The sequence below is a fragment of the Mixophyes fleayi genome, chromosome 2 (genome assembly GCF_038048845.1).
Source record: "Mixophyes fleayi isolate aMixFle1 chromosome 2, aMixFle1.hap1, whole genome shotgun sequence".
In the NCBI taxonomy this organism is placed as follows: Eukaryota; Metazoa; Chordata; class Amphibia; order Anura; family Limnodynastidae; genus Mixophyes; species Mixophyes fleayi.
In genome coordinates, this window is record NC_134403.1 from 158,211,390 (window position 1) to 158,233,030 (window position 21,641).

Here is a 21,641-nt window from a genome sequence, read left to right on the forward strand (position 1 = left end):
CGACACTTCTCGCCAATGTTTATAAGATATAATCACGTGGTCATGACGCAGTATTTCCTCGCAAAGAACAGTTATTGCAGCAGCGGACACACCCCCCACTATGATTGGCTGATTCTACAATAGTTCATTCCTTTGTGACACACAATTGGCTGCATTTTCAAAGCCCCACTAAGGAGCTAGTTCAATTGGTTTGTTGTTGCGGAGTGGGCGTCACGACTTGGTCCCCCTAGTGGCGGAGTCCTCCTCCTTCTCCCATGCTCTGTGCGGCGCTGAGGCCGCTGCGGGAGTTTCGCTTCCTGCTCTGCGCCATGATGAACAAATGAACTCACGGGGAATGAAATTTAAATTCCAAAAAGGGGAGAAAGTTCTCTGCTTTGAACCAGACCCGACCAAGGCTAAAGTGTTGTACGATGCCAAGGTGCGCGGATGGGAGTAGGGGGGCAGCTGAGGGGGATGCTGCTGATGCTTCATCTGTCAATGGCCTCTGGTGGGAGAGTGTGGCCGCTAAACACAGTTCCACTGCATGATCAGCACAGTAACAGCATCTCATTGTGCAGTCTTTACTACACCCACACAGCACTACACGCTCTTGTGTTCAGCTTTGCATGGTTGTACTATGAGCATGAGGGAAACTTGTGATGTGTTACATTGTTTTTACCATTAAAGTCTGTGCTAATATGGAGAGTGTCGTGTGCACAATTTGCACCTGTAAGAAAACAGTGCTTATAACATGCCAACAAGTGGTCTTGATACATAAGAGGATAACTTAAATCACATGGGATAGCTCCAAGTGACTTGTGGTCTATATGGTTTTTTCTGGTGGGGGGAGGGTGTCTGTCAAAATACAAAAAGTCCCATCACAAACACCGTATCATTAACATTTATATAGCGTCAGGCAATTTACCTAGAGCTCTAAAATTGGGGTGTTCCATATTTATAGTTGAACTGTTTCACACCCACTTTATAATAACTGTTTACAGAACAGGCCAAATGTCCATTGTGACGATAAATATGTTTGGTAACAACATATACCTGACAAAATAAAGACAGAGCACTGTATTGTCACATTTACATAGTGCTTCCACTATGCAGTTTACTGGTAAGGATTGTAATCTGGCTATTTGCTGTTCCTCATCAGATATAACAGGTGATCTTAGCTCCTAGTTAGAATACATCACATAAAGCTGAAAGTAATGAGGAGCCTAGTACACACCTTAAATATTTTGTGGAAGATTCTTTTTTCTTAATGATTTCTAAATATATAATGTTCTTATAAATTGTTTAACATGTTGTTGTTTTCTTAGGTTGTTGATATTGTTGTTGGAAAAGATGACAAGGGCAGAAAGAATGCTGAGTATCTGATCCATTTTAATGGTTGGAATAGAAGGTAGGTTACATACATTACCATATATCCGTTAGTGGAAAAAGTAGGCTGTGCTTTTTCTTTTGTTGCATGGTCTCACAAGCCCTGCCTTTAAACTTTATATTACCAAAATTGTAAATGTAAAGGCATAAATTAGTCCAATCCCATAAGAGGGATATTTATATTATCCTTTTTGTCAATGCTGTAATTTTGGGAATTATGTAGTATTCTTCATAATTTCCACAATTTTTATCTACCACTTGCATGTTAAAAGTAGAGTGTGTCATTGTGCTAACAGATGGGTTGCAATATAAATCAATGATCCTGGGAGGGGCAAATGCAGGATTTGTAGAGGGGGGTTTCACACCACGCCGCCAGTCGGCGTGACCAGCATACATGGAGGTGTGGCTATAATTTTAGACAGTGCTTGGCTGCTCTCCAACTCTTCCTATCCCTATAATATACATGGGCAATGCTGCGTGCACTTCTGTTAGGTGCACGCAGCTCTCCCTTTTTAAGCAGACCCGGGTGAAGCGGGAGCAGAGTCCAGCCACCTCAATTATACAGTACCCCAGGCTCGGAGGGGGGTTTCCAAGCACTAGGAACCCTCACCCCCTCGGTTTGTCTATGCTGGGCGGTTGTTTACCAAGTCTCAATTACCCCCAACTAGCCTTGTTTATAGGATTATACATAAGTGAATTAATTTAGTTGACTGCCTTACGAGGGGTGATGTCAAGTGCAGATAGAAAACGCAAGCATTTTTTTGTAGCTTAAAAAAATGCAGTGTTTAAGGTCAGCATTCCTCTTAACATTATCTGTGTACATACTGAATTTTTGTCTGTTTAATGTGTTACAGCTCGACATAAATTAAAAAAGTGAGGAAAGGTTTAATTTAATAACTATAGGTTTAAGTTAGATAAACTGCAAAACAGTGAAGTTTTCTAGCTATGTTTATCATCATTATAATTTGTTGGGAGTACAGAGAATACAGTAACAATGTTTGGACAAATCTATTTTTGTAATATTGTAAATGTTAATGACAATTTAAAAAAATAAAAATAAATCATCCATACAGACTTTCACATCTATTTCATAGGATTGTAAGGCAGATGTGCACATTTTATTACTTTTCTAATTTCCCTCTCTCCAGTGACACTATTAAAAATAAACTTCACACAAATGTAAAAACATATCGGCCAAAGTAAATGTTTTTCTGCTGCCCTCTAGTGTTAAAAAAAAAAAAAAAGTTAAAAAAAAATGTGGACATTTCACCGGTTTCGCTAGCATTTTTTTTTAAAATCCATAGTGCTTCTCTAAAAGAGGGGGGTAATTCTCCGGGTGAGAGTATATTAGTCAGTTATGTTATGATGTACTGTGTAGGTTTATCCAGCCCACCCAACACTATAGATCAGTGTTGGCTAACCTGTGACACTCCAGGTGTTGTGAAACTACAAGTCCCAGCATACCCTTCCAGCAATAAGCTGCTATATATTGGCAAAGCATGCTGGGACTTGTAGTTTCACAACACCTGGAGTGTCACAGGTTAGCCAACACTGCTATAGATGTTACCTCTAGAGGAAACCAGCCCAGGAGCAGGTGTAGTGCAGTCTTGCGGCTCATTCTGGAAGCTGACTAGGCCGTGCAGAGTTGAGTTCTTGTTCCTGGGTTGGCCTCTACAAGCTACTACTCTACTCCTGTGTGGGCTGGCGGAAGCCAGCTTAAAGTACGGGATGAAAAGCTCTCACCCGGATGAGCTACGTAGTAAAGCAGAAATTAGCATTAGATCACGTGGTAACAGGTTTGATTCAAGTTGTTTCTAGCTTATCTGTAATCGTGATTTTCGTAGACAGTTATTAAGTGAGTTTAAAAAGCTCTGTTTCTCACATCCCCTTCATTTACTTACTTGCTGCAGTAGAACTTGGCTAACAGCCATGTCTACAGTTATAGTTTTTATTTCTGGAAACAGTGGTGCTGTACATTTTAAGGTGATTGACACTTAGTTCCATAAAGAAGGTTATACATTGAAATTATTTTGAGCCACGTGGCAGCATGGATAACAATAATTGAAGATCAGTATTTGCTTCTTATCAATTCAGTGTTTTGAACTATAACATTAAGCTAAGAATGTAAGTACGCTACCAAACAAATATCCAAAATGATTAATGTTACCTTTGTATGCAGCAATGCTGCTGATTTTACACATATATTTCTTTTGTTTCCCATATATTTTAGCTGGGATAGATGGGCAGCAGAAGACCATGTTCTTCGCGATACTGATGAAAATCGGAGATTACAAAGAAAGTTGGCAAGGAAAGCGGTGGCTCGCATGTAAGGAGGTTCTCTAGGTAGACAATTACTGCTGATACATTTACATACCCAGCACAAATGTTTTTGCTTCAAAATATTTTTTTTTTGCTTTAGCTTTTGATAAAGCAAAACTTTACTTTTTTCTTATATTCTTTCTTACAAGATGGATGCTTGTAGGCATGTTATGGCATTGGAGTTTGCTTTACTTGCTGTATAAACAATGAATAGTACAATTATAAGATCACTTATACTAACAGTATAATCATTAATTATTGTCATACGTGTGTTTTTTTTTTTTTTTTATTGAGTGAGGGTGAGTTAGGACAGGTATTTTTACAGTGCAGGACTCTCCATTAATCCCTAAGTAGGACCACTACTGCGCTATATATATAGTTTGATAAGTCACATAATCAATGTTTGGTGAATTGATCAAGCTACAGATGAAAGTGAGCATAATTATACAACTGTTAGTTATCTTTTTTAAAAGATATTGTTTTGGTGTATGGAATAATTATGATTGTTTATTTTACATGTATGTCATTCTATTGGTTTACAAATAACCATATGATTGAGGATATTGGGTTTTATTATTTTAATTATTTCACACATTAACATTATGAAAGACTGACCTCACTATCACATCACACTATATACACTGCTGCACTCTTGCCAAAGGTCCCATATAGGAACAAAACATGAGCAATTAATAAAACACTTAGAAAGTACCTTATATATACTTGCGCGCCAACACACACACATATATATATATAGAGTGTGAGTTTAATTACATGTTTTGATGTATACATATAGTGATGCTGCTAAATATATAAACTTCTATAAGTAATATCTGACTACTTGCTTGTACTCCCTTAGTTTATAAAACTAACAGAATTTGTATGAGCTATAATTTGCCCTGAAGTCTAGAGGGTATATAGTGTGAGCACTAAAATAATTTACACCTATGTTTCAGCGATCCCTTTCCCCCAGATAAAGTAATATAAGTGGCTTTTGATGGGCATGCTCTGCCTTCATTACCCCTGTATCAATGTTTTCCCATCTCTTCCACATATCGGGGGCATATAGAAATTAGTATGCTTTCATTACCTATTCACAACTTCCATTGCTATAGTGTGCTAGCTGTGAAAAAAAGTAGTTGACTCCACTCCAATATTCTTTTACATGTACTGAAGCAAAGATGGCAGGAAAGCACTGTCGGGACGTACAGAGTCTGTGAGCAGCTATAAGCAAGTGTGCATGCGTCGTCTTTGTATGTTGACATTGCGGTCAGGGCTGGAGGCTTCAAATAGGTAAGGTACAGGTAATGAAAGCATACTTATTCTGCATGTGTCTCAGAAGACTGGAAGAGATTGGACAATATTGATAGAACGTGGAGAAACACCATAGTTTCAGACAGGTCCATCAATCAAAGTCTTTATTCAAGCGAACACCGTTGAGCAAGTTCTTTATAAGGTGGACCTGCATTAAGTCAAGTAGCAGTGCATTTACGTACAGACGAGTATGTTGATGAGGATGATGTTGTTTGTGTAAGTCTACAGGAGAGTAGATGCAGGCGTGCAAAAGTACAGGTAGACCTGCAATAGACAGAATAAATAAATATATGTTGGGATTAAGGTAAAAGACAGTCGGTAGAATATACATCACAATGGGGTATCGATTGTAAGATTTATACCTAATACAACAACATACAGGGTTTAGTATTCCTGTAAAGTATAGGCAGTATAGTCCAACAAGGACATTAAAGTGGATGCTAAAAGATAATATGGTGTACAGTGTCATTATACACATCTTCCCCAGATGTATGTTGGGGGTGAGGTGTGTCAGGGGAGCTAGCAGGAAGAACTGAGATGCTGTAAACGTACAAGTAATATGTAAGTGAGGGAGGGTGAGAATGACGCGAGGAGTTGGCTATTGTCATCAAAGGCAGCACAGGCAACGTTTGCACTGCCAGTCATGTGTCACCTTGGCCTGGGGTTGTAATTGTACCATATTCAGTAGTCAGATTGCATTGGCTTGACCAGGTTACTATCCTCTTTGAAGGATCTCAGCTAGGCATTCACAATTTTTATTATAAGTTATAGTCCCGGGAAAAGGGAGGAAGGCTTGTAGTTCTTTAGATCACCGATTTAAGCAATGAAATAGCATGTATGCTCTCCTAGTGTTTTATGGGGTGTCTTTTGAGAAAGGGACAGATGTGAATAGACGTGTTATAGGTATGGCCAAGACATGATCCTTAGGAAATATGGGGTGAAGGCATCTGTTCAGCTGAAGGAGATCTTCATCCTCTTTTAATGAGCTTGGAGAGAATGAAAAGACTGCATCTGGGTAACTAAATGGGAAGGATTCGTAGTAAGATGGGAGTTTAGGTTGTATGCAGAGGATCAAAGGCTAACCCTGCCTTAGTACAGTGGTTATTTAAGGCTTGTAATAATTGTTTATTGTTGATAGTTAAATTGTCAGATATTTTTTGTGGAGAGATCATTTACTGTAATATTACAAGAACCTACTTGTATTGTAGACCAGATTTTGGGGGGGCAGTTGGAGGCGTCACTGAGTCCAGAGCTATCAAAGTTTAAAATTTGTTTTCCAGGTTAGTTTTGTACAATACTTTCTGTCTGCTCAGAGAAATTGCCAGTATTTTGCATTATCAGATTTGTGTGCTAGCATTCAGAGTGTCTCTGTTTGTTAGTGCTGCCTTAATGTCTGCTGTAAAACAATGACACTTTTTAGTCTTTATCATTCACTAAGGGCTGGTGGATGTTAAGAACGCTGGATATAATTTAGCGAAAAATGATGAGCTGATTCTACCCATTTAGCTAAGCAAAAGGTCTGCAAGTGCAAATAAGGCTTTTCAGGTCATTGAAGTGGATCAGAATTTCATTTTGATATTTTGGCAGAGAACTTTGCTGATAACAGGTTTATCAGATCTTGAAAAGGCATTGACACGAAGCTAATGTAATATCTAGATTTGGTATGTAACAGTTATTCACTTGCAGGTCGATAAATATGACAAAAACAAAAGATCATCTCATGTAGACTGCTTTATTAATAATGTTACTGTTTTACACACATTTGATATGTAACGAGACTTATTGTATTGGTTTTCTTAGGAGAAGGAAAGGAAGAAAGAAGAGACGGTGTAGGTTGCCGGGGGTAGACTCTGTTCTGAAAAGTCTTCCTGCTAATGAAAAAGAAGAGAATGATGATAATTGTAAGTGTATATTATATGTTGGAATTCCAGATGATCTGATAGACTTTCAGTACCATCACTTGATATCATTGTTGTGCAAGAGTCATTCAGTGATTCATTTGTTCTTAGTAAATGGCTCTATTTGTTTTGAATTAGACCCTCCATTTATGCATATTTTAACAATTTCATTATAGGATCGTATTAAATATTGAATCGGTTACCCTGAATTATGATCTTATTGTCTTTACACTGTGGGAGCCATTAAGATGCTTTTTGGGGGGTCTGGAACTGTCTCTGCTGCTGAGGCAGTCACTGTCCCTACTTTTATCTTGTGGCGCTCCCTCTCTTTATAGTGTAAGCCTTCATCTTCTGTAGCCTTTTCTACATTTGAGTCAATTTATCGTGAAACAGTCTGTGTACCTTCTATTGCAAAAAACAGTAGAAAAATTTCTGTTCAAATACTTTCTGTCATTGTAAGTGTATTGACAGACATTGACAGATTGACTAGGGTCAATTTTGATAGCAATTAACCTACTAGTATGTTTTTGGAGAGTGGGAGGAAACCCACGCAAACACGGGGAGAACATACAAACTCTACACAGATAAGGCCATGGTCGTGAATTGAACTCATGACCCCAGCGCTGTGAGGCAGAAGTGCTAACTACTTAACCACCGTGCTGCCAAGATATATTTATGAAACTAGGCAAAGGTTGTAATATATTTTATATTTTAACATATAGAATTTTGAGGGTATTAATGCCAAGATTAGTTTGATCTAATCATTATGGTGATAGTAATTTTAGCAGTTTGTAAATATAATTTTTCTGTAATCTAACATTTTTGCAGTATGCATCCTTTAAGATGAGTAGTTTAAAAAAAAAAAAAAGTGAAATAAATTAATTCACATATCATGATCACAAAGATAATTGAATCAATGAGCCAATGGAAATTTTATTGAAGATTTAAAAAAAAAAAAAAAAAAAAAGTGATTTGGATCTTTGGTAATTGTATTTCAGAAACTTTTATGGACTTTACTATATTTTCCATCTAAGTTTGTCAGTTCTCATGTATCAAGTGCTAAATAATGCTGCATGGAATTTATAATCCACATACGATGTTTGTTCATGTGCAAGTTCTTTGTGAAAATATTTATGCAGAAAGTAAATCTTTTCCAGGGAGCAGAGTCCCAAATGTTTATGTTCTGTTGTGCAGCTTTAAAAGATAAAAGTATGTATAACACAAACACTTGAGGTAACGCTATATTTATCTCCTAGCACTAAGTAGTTCATCAGAGGACAGCGAGGAAGGAACGGATGAGGAAATAAAAAGCGAGGAAAGTGACTTTGAAGACAAGGCAGAAATGGTATGTCATTTCTACAGCTGTGTTTTCTGTTCTGTACCTGTTGTTGTTGAAAGAAATGGTTTTGGAAAAATAACTATTAAAAACACCGGTATGGAGGGACATTGCACTGCACGTGTTTCTGGTGAAAGTCTGTACTGTACTTTGTTCCTTTCTGCTGTATTTTTAGTGCATGGACACCAGAGCTTCTCCTCAGATAATTCTTTCCAATTAATGACATGTCATTTACACACTGTGGAGGATTTGGGCATAAGAAATATTCATGAGAATACAGTCTATGTATTGACAACAGACCAGTGTCTTATGAACATTAGTCAGGCTTCATGAATGTTGGTCACAAAGTGCCTCAGTGATGTCAAAGATTTCTAAGTAATTGATAGGCTGTTTTTTTTTTTGTTTTGTTTTTTTGTAAAGATGGTTTCAGCTGTCAAGATGGTTGTCTCGATTGTGTTTAAGTGGCATAGCTTATTAACTAACCTAACGTTAATAAGGCAGTGCAGACACAAATCTGTGTTCTGAATCAATATTTATTAGATTGCAAACTATCAATTCACTAGGAATTGGTGACATCATTGAGACATTTGGTACTTTAAACTACAGAGAAAAAACCTTTTCCCTGAAAAATTCCAAGCTTTTATGTTAAAAGATTCTATACATGTATATTGTGTTGGACGTATACACTATGGTCTTGAGTCATTAAGGAGAGTAAGGCAAAAGAAAAGGAGTAAATGTTCTCTGGAACAAACCATGTTACAATGCAAGGGGTGCAAATTAGTTTATTATTTTTGCACATAAGATAAATACTGGCTGCTTTTTCATGTAGCACACAAATACTTCATAGCTTTATTTTTACACTGAAATTTAAAGTTGATCAAGGACATGGCCTATCTCAACAGTAAATATGATTAAATTTACCTCCCCCTCCATAGCAACATGGTTTTGCCCAGGTGCAAAGTTACTATTTTTTTATGCTTTATTCTCCTTAATGACTCAGGCCCCATATGTCTTTGCCAGTGAAAAGATCATAACCCTTTCACTATTTTTAATGTAGCAGGTGGCAGTTACTACACCAGTGTTAGTTGTAGAAGTTTTGTTTAGGTTGGTTACAGGTCATAGCTTTTTATTTCTTTAATAAGAGTCCAAATAATGTATGCTTAACCTGGCTATGTATATTGTCCCATCAATTCCATTCTTTTACCTAGTGTTAATTTTTTTGACATTGCCGCATTAATATGCCAAATCTTGTATTATGTTTTACATTGTTTTGTAGAAAGAAGAACAAGATATTCACTCAAAACGAGAAATGGAAGAAAAAAACATAGTAATAGAGATTCCAGAAATTTTGAAAAAGAAGCTAGAAGAGGACTGCTATTACATAAATAAGCGCAAACGGGTACATTTACTGGGCATCCTTTTCATATTATTGTTATGGTTTCACTCCTATTGACCATTGTTGTGTTATTCAACAATACTTTCAATGTTTGTTATTTATTTTAATGTTTAATTTGTTAAATAACCATGCTTTCTGCATGTGCATTTTGCAATCCATTACTTTGGCTGGATTACTGAACAGCCAGACGTGAACATGGAGGGCCAAAAATCCTGTTTACTGGTGGGCAGTGCATCTCTGTTTTCTCACCTTCTGATGAAGTCCCGATGAGGTCACTAGTGACTTTTATTTTTTTGCTACTCAATCAAACGCAAAAAGATTGGCTGATATGATCTGCATGTGAATAGACAGCATTAAACTTATTTAGGGGCTAAAAATGGGATGTACCTATAGCATCCCAACAGAATCTAAATGTAAGTATTGTGGTTAGAAAATGGGAAAAAAAGTTTATTTGCTATGAATATGGGCATGATTTTTTTTTCTCTACAAGTTGTGTCTAGAGCGCTATAAGGACCCGCAAGCTTTTATTATTTTTAAATATAGAAGATATTGTAGGATTAATGGCATTATGCTTTAGTAATGGAATCTACTTTTTAAGGCATATGTTGTTATATGCCTGTTTTGCTTCTTAATCGCTTGTTTGGTATCGCCTAGTGTTACCAGATGTCTAGATTAATATGTAATAGTTTGTAAAACCCCCGGTTACATCTCTATAGAAGTAGAAGACTGAAAAAATTTAAATGTCGTTTTTCTTACATGTTAGACTTTTTTTGTTTGAAAAATGACACCATATAAATGTTTCCGTTTTTTTAGCTGGTTAAACTGCCTTGTCAGACCAACATTATTACCATTCTGGAATCTTATGTAAAACACTTTGCAATCAACGCAGCATTTTCTGCAAATGAAAGAATTCGACATCATCAGACTACTTCCAATGTCAACATGAATCTCCTCTATGTTCCACCGGAGAAAAAGTAAGAGATCTGCAGTATATTTAAGTCGCCTAGTGCACATTATGCTTTGTCATGTACACCCATTAATATTAGGAAGGTTTCATGCTTCTTAGGTAAGAATGGAGTACGCTGGATAGGAAGACTGAAGGCTTGCAAGTGGATTCTTTTCAAGCTCATTAATTGTGTCATTTGTTTTATTGGAAGCCTTCTCTTTTACTTGGCCAAAGTATTTCATTCTTACCTACTGAATTTTTCCTGGTGCAGCTGTGGAATAGTCTCAGAATTGCAGTTGGACTTCACCTCCCGTGAAGCTGTTTGGTTGTTTATTCATTAAGTTAGTGTGCTTACTTAATCCCCATGAGAATTTGACTTTGATTTTGCAATGTCTGTTATTTTGTGGGGATTGTTTTTGAAGGTTATGGTTTTAGGTCACTTTTCGGTGATTAGGAAATTGATTGTTATGCCAATTTATGCCCCCTCCCCCCCCAAAATGTGTACTTTAAATAAAGATGTTAGAAATGTGTCTGCATGGGATTTCTGATTCAGCATGGTCAGTTTTGAGAGCTGTCTGTAAAGATGATTCTGGGTCCAGGAACATGGGAATGACAGCCACAGGTTGGGAATGAAGGACTGAGTTCAAGATAGAGCTCAAGTCTCATCTCCAATATGATGAGGGACTCTTACAAATGTTGATCTGAAGTGTGGCATCAGCAGATGTGATGTTTCTAAGCCTCATTTATTTGAATATTTATTCATTAAAAATCCACACTGCATTCACCAGTAAAACAGTCCTGAAAGTTGTGCTATATATGCTTTGTTAGAAGTCCTGTTTCCAGTGGGCATAGTTGAAGTTATTATAACATGTAGCTCTGCAGCTGTGTGAACCACAAATTGTAACCTGGTTTACAATCCTTATTTAGATGGAATCTTCTTTACTCATGCTTTATAGTAGCATCTTATCAGTTAGAATGCCACTTCAGTTATGTTTTTTTTTTTTTTTTTTTTAATTTGAGCCAATTTCAAGTGATTAGTACATGTTTAATTATTGACGTTCTAAAATTTCTTTTAGTGTTGAGCTTTGCAAAGAAATGGTGGATGGCTTAAGAATTACATTTGACTTCACCCTGCCACTTGTTCTCCTCTACCCCTATGAGCAAGCACAATATAAGAAGGTGACGTCATCTAAATTTTTTCTTCCTATCAAGGAAATTGCATCTATTGGTAACAGGTAAGTTATATATGAAGGTTTTTTTTTTTTGTTTGCTATATATTTATAAATCTTGCATCACTTTTGTGTTGTTTTGTATTAAAGAAACCAGGAGGAAGTATCACCAAGCCCACCGCTCTTGAACCCTCCAACTCCACAGTCCACAGACAGCCAACCCACGACAGGGGAGTCCGTCACGCCCAAAAGGCGGCGAACAGAGCCTGACATTTTACAGTCCTTGAGACGCTCAACACGTCACAGTACGAGCTGTGATAGGATGTCCGAAAGTAGCGCTTCTCCACAACCCAAGCGCAAACATCCAGAGACTCCAACCTCCATGCCAAAGCTATTTCTTCACTTGGAAAAGAGTAGGTTGTCTTATGTGCTTTGACCTAATCCAATTTCTGGAGACTTGTTATTTCAGTTCCAGATCATGCCTATTGATTAAGTTCTGTGGCAAAAATGTGTCTATCTTTGAGTGCAGAATGGGTGTCTCTTGGGGGGAGGTGTTCCCTAATATTTAATGTAAGGAAATATAGTCTCTCCATATCTATGGAACATCTGAGCATATATTGGTAATATAGTATTACACACTCTTTAATTCTAACTTCTGTTCTGTAAATTGTGATTCCTTTTAAAGTAACAGCTAAGGGTGCACATTACGTCTAAGCATTATTCCTAATAAATAATCAGTTTCATGTATGTTTATAGTTGTATATGTGTATAACGAAATGACATCACCTATTTTACCTGCACTTTCTAGAAACCCCTGTGCATAGTGGTTCCTCATCACCAATTACTTTAACTCCCAGCAAAGAGGGAAGTTCTGTGTTTTCTGGACTTGAAGGTCGGCGAAACAATGAGCTCAATGAGGTAAGATTCAGTAATGTTAGTGTACAGCATCATTCAATAATTAAATAGGTGTTACTTAAAGGAACATTGAATGTTTTGTCTCCTAATACTACCTGTTCCCACTCAACTGTGTACTCTTGCAATGAAATAATTGAAAACCGTAATAATTGAGAATCTATTTAGTGTACTGATTTTGTTTTTTTTTTTTAAAACCTGTTCAGTTTTAACATTATCATTAATATTGCCAGAGGTAACAGTCCGTACTAACCTAAATGTTTTGAGATATGCCCTTGGGCCAAAGGGAGAGCTCCGCTGATGGTTGGCAAAGTACTATTTGGATGCACTTGTCCATTTAGTCAGCATATCCTGCTTAAAAGTGGAGTCATCCCAAATAAAACCATACTGTTGTTTTTAAAATGTCAAATAAAAATATGAATTGTTGATTGTGTGTTAGAAACTAAAAATAGCTGCTGTCAATGGAAGACACATTTTCCATTGTACATGGCTGGAATACTGCCAAATCCATAGATTGTAAGCTTGCAAGCAGGGCTCTCTTACCTCTCTGTCTGTAGGTATTACCTAGTGTTGTTTTATTTATGTTTGTTCCCAATTGTAAAGCACTACGGAATTTGCTGGCGCTATATAAGTGATAATGAAATCCATCTATGCTCTCGTGTATAGTGTAGCCACTGCTATTGGTTAGGAGATGCAATCAGTATATATGACAGACCTGTTGCAGGTCCCCTCTCCATTCTCTATTACCTTCATTCATATAGGGACGTATAGGTGATTACAGGAATTGTGAAGTTCCAGGAAGTCCCTTTAGTAATGTGAAGGTACATATATCATTAATAGAACATCATTTTCATCACTGGAACATTATTTCAGTCCCCAATTGATGGTTACTGATTGGATTGTGTATATGATACACTAGTATATCTAGTGTTCAAGCAACAGGTCTTAAGTTGAATGCAGAAGTGTAAAATATGTGCAGCAGTTACTATTTAAAAAAATAATAATTTACAAATCATTTTGTTGTACAGACATTTATATATTAAATTTAATATGTTTTATCTGCTGGAAATGAAACCAATGCTGCCCCCTTGTGGATGTCTGAGTGATTTTTAAAGTCCCATATTTTTAAAGCACCATTACTGTATACTCATGATTTATTTCTTGCAAGCCTACTTGGTGCTTGCTGTAAAACTATTTCTTTTTATGTAACATTATAACATGTTGATTACTTTATGAACAAGTGTAAATCATAATTCAAATGGATTTAGTCAACATTTTCCTGTGTACTAACATGTATATTTTGTGTAAAGATATTTTCCCGCGCATTAGTGTGTACTATATATTTTGCCTCTATGCTGTGTAACAAATTGTGTCCTAGCCAAACATAAAAGCTCTGTATAGACATCAGACATCACTAGCACTTCAACAGTTCATAACAATACTGTAACCACATCTAGCAGAACTAACCTATTGTATTGTCACTTTTATAGTAAAGCCCGGTTTGTTAAAATGTTAAGAGTGCTCTCAATATAATGGGATAAACTATTGCATAGTTGCTTTTTTCTCAGCTATGTGAGAGTCTGACTAGAACTAACCTATAACCGATCAGAGCACTAACATATACATAGTACACTAAATTCCACAGCCACCAGCTGCAGTAGAAATAACAAATATATATGACTGTTGCCTCCAGATAAAAACTCCATGTTAATACATGAAGCTTATAACCAGATGGTGAGAGCTCAACTGCATATTTAAATGTGCCTTTAGCCACCCTCTTGAATATTATTGAGTAGATGGCAAATCTTATTATTCAATAATGTGGTGTTATTCGCACAAATGTGCTGTAACCAAGGTAATTTTTGTGATTATTTCAGTGCACGTTAAAGTAAATGAATCAAATGGTTTGGTTGCTTTGAATTGCAGCTCATTTATGGTATTTGTAAAGTGTTATATATTCAGTCTTTATGTTTCTGGTCTATTTTACTGCTTTTGAAACACTTAGAGTGTAATTCAATTGGCCGCGTTACGGTTAAAAGTAACGCAGCCTGCGCGTTATTGCGGTAATGTGCTTTATTACTGTTATTACGTTAGTTTCAACGCCGGCTTTTTGCAGAAAGTTGAGTTAAAACTACCGTAATAACGGTAATGGTTTTAACGCCGCGCAAATTCGGGGGGGAATTGAACTCCCCCTTAACATCTGTACAAACATAAATTTGCCAAACAAAACCCTTTTAAACTAATGTAAGTCAATATAATTTTTTTCATTAGGTGTTGTCTTGGAAACTAATGCCAGAAAATTACCCTCAAAGTGATCAGCCGCCACCTCCTTCTTATATATATGGGTCACAACATTTGCTTCGCTTGTTTGGTAAGAAATATATCTCTTGTTGAACTAATGGAAAAAAAAATTGTAATTTGTGCCATTGACTAGGCTGAAAATATACTGTACACAATCTCTTAACTTTTTTTTTTTTTTATAGTTAAACTTCCAGAAATTATGGGAAAAATGTTCTTTGCAGAGAAAAACGTGAAAGTATTGCTAAAACACTTTGAACTATTTCTAAGGTACGTTAAAGGTTCTTAAGTTAACCTACCATGCCTGTTTATTATGGAGTTGTAGTTATCTTGTTGTGATACTTGTACTTTAGCGTTTTAGTAGGTGGGGAAATAAATTTTAATGTTTCTATAGGAAACATCCTGTAGTTGAAAACACAGCTCTGAACCAGGGCAAATTACACTCTTCATATGTGTTACATAGTGTGTTTTTATATTTTTGAGGTTTTCATTATATTTATTTTTATTGGCAACATGGTCAAAAAGTTAGAGTGATTGAAAAATTGTTATGTATTCCAGAATGATGAACTTAAATCATTGTAAAGAATGGATAGTGGTATTTTCTGATTTTCTTAAAGTTTTACTAACAAAGAACAAATGTTTAATAACCATTGAGCAGTTACCTTTGATGGATCTTATGCAAGGTACACAATTAACTCTTCATCCTGGTTGTCAGAGAAATTCCTGTTCACTCAGGGAATTCACCAAATACAAACTGTTGTGTTAGTAATTTAAGATTGCTACAACAGACTTTGTAGACGGCTACCTGTCGTTTTATTCCTTACAGCTCACGTAAAGCTTAGAAGTAGTAACAGTCTGTAGGATTGAATCAGTTACTAGCGATGTGCCACGGAGTACCTCTGGAATAACCGTGAAGGCATGTGACAGCTAAGCAAAAACGCAGGTTATTTTTCGTGGCCCTTATAGGTGCGCTGGAAAATCTGTGATGTTGGGGTACAGCAGATGGACAATGCGGTGATGTCCGGTGGCAATTCGCTAGTAATTAAATCGGTCCCTATAAGTGTTAGTTATTTAGCCATTTTTAACATGGAAATACAATGTTTATATTTATAGTATTCATTTACATTTCAGATGTTGTGGCTATATTTCATGTATTTAAAGTTTAATTCAGACCTTTTAAATGCAGTACCATTGAATTTAGGCAGCCTCTTTTAAGGTTGTCCTGTCCTGTCCTTAAGTTTAATAAATATTTCCCCATATGATTAAACCCTATCTGACTATTGGACATTGTGATGTAATCACAGGACGCATTAATATTTGGCTTCCTGATGCGCTCATCATTTAAAATCCATACACAACTCCTTGCCCTTAAAGGGTATTAGATTCCTTGAAATCATAATGCACTATATAAAGGGCACAGGAGCACCCTGTTGTACAGGTTTATACTAACTTGGATATTGAAGAGAGCAATGTAAATCTGAGAATATAATCTATATTGCTTTTTGCTTTACAGGTTTCTTGCGGAGTATCACGATGACTTCTTTCCAGAGTCTGCGTATGTGGCTGCCTGTGAGGCCTATTACAGCACCAAAAATCCCCGTGCTATTTACTGAAATGACTACCCATTCCAATTTCTCTTCATGATTCATCCACTTTGTGAACTGCTCAGATGCCACATAATTTTTTGTTGTACATTTTAAGAAAGTTTTTTTTGTTGTTGGTTTTCTTTTATGTGGATCTGTACAATGGACTTCAAGAAAAACATGTACAACACAATAATAAATCAAATGGATTAAGACTCTTGTCATGTTCCTTCTCAACACTTTGTGACAAAGGAAGAAACTAACAGGATACTATGGTTTTCCACTGCTCAAGTCACCACAATTGTCCTGTAATGTGTTCTGAACTTAGGAAATGTCTTGTTTAAAATGTTATTTCTTAAATAAAAGTTGTGTTGATTAAAATTATCTGCAGCATATTTTTGAAAGATTTTCTTTCTCATACATGCGGATAAAACAGGATAAACAGGCAGAGGGTTAGTATAATAACTGTACATAACGAACAAGAAATAAGTGACCATATAAAATGAAGTATACATGCAGAGATCAATTTAACATACATATACAAAGACTTGGTTTGAAAATCCTAGGAGATTGCAGTAGTTTAACCCCCTGAGTATGTTGATGGAGAACTAGGTAGGGGAGTGTCTGTGGGAAGGAGTTGCTCTGTATCTGAATTGTATTAGCGAGAAGTGGTTCATAATTCATTCATTTTCGTCTGCTGAGTCACTCAGTCTCTACGTTGGTTGTCTGATTTTCAACGAATCCAATATAAAATTCTTATACTACCATACAAGGCCATCAATAAAATTGCTCCAACATACATCTCATCACTTGTCTCAAAATTTCTTCCAACTCGACACTTGCACAAGATCTGCATGTCTCATTCACTCTCATTACATCCTCCCATTCTCGGTTACAGTCTTCAAACGTCCTCTGAGAACCCACCTCTTGGACATGTTTATAATATTCCTCTACCACCCTCTTAATCCGGGTGGAGTACAGAATAATGATGCTGATCATTCCGACAACACTAACCCCGACGTCTTCACACCGAAGGGCTCCTTCCCGTTGAGGCTCCAGGGCGACTGATGTGCCAAGCAACTGGAAGAAATCGCGATGAATGAAGAAGCTGCCGCGACTTGATGACGTCACTGCCAATCGCGACGCTGTTAAGGGGGTAATGTTAGTTTGCTGTCATGGACAATATCATCAAGTTGTGGCGGCTTATTCATTCATCCATCGCGATTACTGACTACCACCGCTTAATCCCCCTAGGTTACCCTATTACCACCCTCTACACAGCTAACACAAGACAACAACCCTCTGATCAACATAGTTGTGTGACTGAGCATACAGCCCACTAAATAGTTTGTAACCTTTGCATTCTAGCTTGACAAATATTCAATATAATGTAGCACTTGCCCTTGTGTATCAAACCATTGTCCCATAGATTGTAAGCTTGCGAGCAGGGCCCTCTTACCTCTCTGTATGTATGTATGTATTACCCAGTATTGTTTTATTACTGTTTGTTCCCAATTGTAAAGTGCTACGGAATCTGCTGGCACTATATAAATTGATGATGATATGGTATTCATAGGGACCTCAGCCTCCATGTAGGGAGTCCAGGTTCTCGTAAAGCTTATTGGGAGTATTATTGAGAGAAGAGATTAAAGAGGGGGATGTTCGTTACGGACTTGATGAGATCATGTACTTTTTATAGTAAAGTGTTTCTCAATACAATATTCTTATACCGTATGTATGCCCTGTACCTATATTTGAAGGGTGGGTATTTACCAGATTTCTCAAACTGAATTGCAGACTATTTCTCTATCATTAGCGTCTACAAATGATATATAGAATATAATTGAAATAAGGGTTTTGATTAAATCTAGAGGTATAGTTAAAATAATTTAATATGTGGCAAAATTCATACCCTGACATAGGTGTAAACAAATAAATTTATTACACAATATTATATAATATATATATATATATATATATATATATATATATATATTATATATACTATATACACACACACAAACAGCAGGAATACTCTGGTCTGTTTTTATTAAATATATATACACACACTAAAGTTAGACTTAATAGAATACCCTACAAAATACACAAGTTTCATTGAGTAGCAGCAGATTGGAGGGAACACTTCATTCTTATTCACATATGTGATAAACTCAAACTCCACAATATAACTTCCATAAGGAACTAAACTGTGTCCCAAATTTAGATATGTACAGCTGTATGAACTTAGCATATATAATATGACATTCGCAATCCACATACGTCAACTTCAGTGGTAAAGAGACTGATATAAATGAGTTCTCTGTACAGCGCTGCGGAATCAGTGGCGCTATATAAATAAATGGTGATGAAGAGATGAACTCCGATTAGCAATGGCATATAGCCTGCAGACATATCCATCAAGTATTCACTCCTAGACCAAACGAACAAAGGATCGAACTCATTACCAGCTGAAGTATTTAGTAGATTAATTTGTCTTATAGTGACCAGTGTAAAATCATAGCAGTTTTCAAGGATAAATATAAAACGAGACTAATTGAATTAGTCACAAAGAAGGTTCTTACATAGTTAGTGGCCAGCTTACAAATTAGGATAAACCATTCCAAACCTTTAGATGTCCCCTGTAAAGTCTTGTGTATGTCCTGTACGGTAATCATCTGCTGTCACTAGGGATTCCCCGAACAGTGATCACACGAACAGCAACTTTGCGTAGAGCAATTCTGAAACCTCCAATACTGATTTGAAGACTAATGCATTTCGTCCTGAAGAGGGCAGACTTTCTCAAAGATATTGCTGCTATGAAAAGGTTTACAATTTATATGTATGCGGACCAATCAGATAGCCTCAATCCATAATTTAAATCATGATTTATTACAAAACAATCACATCAAATATATCTATTTTGGTTTAAATATCAAATTAATATATATAAATATTAAAAGAAGCAAACAATTCTTAAAATACCAAATCCCAGAAATGCTTTTTATTTTATTTAAATGATTCAAGATACCAAACAAAATTGAAAGGAATTGTTGAAGTGTAATAATTGAACGAAGGTGGTAATAATTTCTGTGTACTACAATCAGTTGCGATGCGATTAATACGCAACGTAATTATTATTGTAACAGCACTTAAATAAGTGTAATGTATTTATCATTTAATATACAATAGAAGCGGGGAAGAGGCTAATTAATGTTTCCAAAATATAAGTTACATCAAGTTAGGTATTCTGTTCGCAATTAAATGAAAGCTTTTCCTGTATTATTTATGTAGCGTTCGCGCATGGCGAACGATAGTTATAGATAATATCACTTTCATAACCAAATAGCAAGTCATGAGATGTCGTAAAAGAGCCAGTTTATACAGGTCAAGAGGCAGGAACCTGTCACGAGCCGCGGCGGTACTCACAGCCGCCACGGCTCGCTTCCTGTGCGCCCCGGCATCCCGGCCATCACAATGACGACCGGGACGTCACTTCCCCCTAACTCCCGACCATTGCCAAGGCAACGGCCGGACGCCCTGCAAGGCAGCGCCGCGTCCCGGCAACAAGGGGACAGTCGGGTGCGTGCGCAGAGACACTCAATAGCCTGATGGCTATTAAGCTATAATTATGTAATCAGCCAGCCCCTGGTAATATTTACAGGGCTAGGCTCTGATTTGTCCGCTTGTATATTTAAGGCAGTGAGGTCTGCAGCCTCACTGCCGGTTATAGTTTCCTGTTGCCAGTTTGCTGACCTGCTGTGTTCCCAGTTCTGTCCTGTGGATATTACGATTGGATTGCCTGTGTATGACCCCTTGCCTGGATTTGGACCTTGCCTGTGTTTCTTGTGACCCTAACCTTCTTGCCTGTATCTGGATCTAGCTACCGTGCCTGTGACCTTTGACCACGGCTTGTGTATTGGATTCCCTGTCTGCTGCCGGCCCTCGACCCTTGTCTGGACTTCACTCTGCTTTCCTGGGTTCTCCCTAGTCGGTACGCACTTCACGACCCTCTGCTAGTCTGCGGCCAAGTCTGTCCCCACCACTAAGGGCTCCAGTGAACACCTGACTGGCAGAGCAGACTCCGGGTTGTGCTGTACCGGCTAGAGGGGTTCCTAACATTATAACCCGCCAAAACAGACGTTCCGGAGACGAAGTTGGGATGGAAGAAAGCGGAACCAAATTGTCTCCTTTCCAAGCCCTAGCGGGTCATGTTGAGACCCTGTACCAAATGGTCCGGGGTTTGTCTCAGTGGTTGTCCTCTTAAGAGGAGGACTCCCGGACTACACTGCCCATTTCCGTTTCTGTTGATGAACCCAAGTTAAATTTGCCGGACCGGTTCTCCGGAAATAGAGCCCAGTTCCGGAATTTTAAAGAAAGCTGCAAACTCTATTTTCGGCTGAAGCCTCGGTCTTCTGGTTCAGAACAGCAGAGAGTTGGAATTGTCATCTCCCTCCTGCAGGGTGACCCCCAGTCCTGGGCTTTCACCCTACCGCAGTCGAGTCCTATCATGCAATCGTTGGAAGCTTTCTTCAACGCATTAGGCCTCCTCTACGATGATCCAGATCGAGTTGCCTCTGCTGAGGCTCATCTACGGGCCTTAAGGCAAGGCCGGCGCTCGGCAGAAGAATACTGCGCTGAATTCCGCAGATGGTCGCCTGACAGCGAATGGAATGATCCAGCGTTACGCGGCCAGTTTCGCTTAGGACTGTCAGAAGAGATTAAGGATTCACTTGTGCAGTATCCTTCCCCCACCTCGTTGGAGAGCCTTATGCAACTCGCTATTAAAATTGACAGGAGAATCAAGGAGAGGAGGACAGAGAAAGAGGCGTCTTCTTTTTCGTCTGCATTTATTCCAACTTCCACGGATGTTGAGAAGCCTACGCAGTCAGGGGCGTTTCGCCTCCCTCCTAAGGAAAGAGACAAGAGACGGTCACAAGGCCTATGTCTTTATTGTGGCAATAAGGGCCACTTCTCCTGCTCTTGTCCATACAAACCTGAAAAAGGAGCATGTCTGGGAAAGGTCCACTTAGGGTTGCAAATTGTTTCCCAAAGGAATGCTGTCCTGATACCCGCACAATCATCATCATCATCATCATTTATTTATA

At 37.7% G+C, this 21,641-nt stretch overlaps 1 protein-coding gene across 3 annotated transcripts; it reads left to right on the top strand.

Annotated features, from left to right (window-relative positions):
- The first annotated feature begins 224 nt into the window (after positions 1-224).
- On the top strand, positions 225-16,920 carry MSL3 (MSL complex subunit 3). 3 transcript variants are annotated; one of them, XM_075200306.1, is made up of 14 exons: positions 227-418; positions 1,305-1,387; positions 3,596-3,691; positions 4,861-4,977; positions 6,799-6,899; positions 8,153-8,241; positions 9,509-9,631; positions 10,442-10,602; positions 11,651-11,809; positions 11,894-12,156; positions 12,552-12,661; positions 14,927-15,026; positions 15,139-15,223; positions 16,467-16,920. In XM_075200306.1, the coding sequence occupies exons 1-14, from the start codon at positions 320-322 to the stop codon at positions 16,564-16,566; spliced, it is 1,686 nt and encodes a 561-aa protein (XP_075056407.1). In that variant the 5' UTR covers positions 227-319; the 3' UTR covers positions 16,567-16,920. The 3 variants fall into 3 exon arrangements, with proteins under 3 accessions (XP_075056408.1, XP_075056407.1, XP_075056409.1); XM_075200307.1 differs by lacking the exon at positions 4,861-4,977 and having other exon boundaries at positions 225-418; XM_075200308.1 differs by lacking the exons at positions 227-418; positions 1,305-1,387 and having other exon boundaries at positions 3,618-3,708.
- The last annotated feature ends 4,721 nt before the right edge of the window (positions 16,921-21,641 follow it).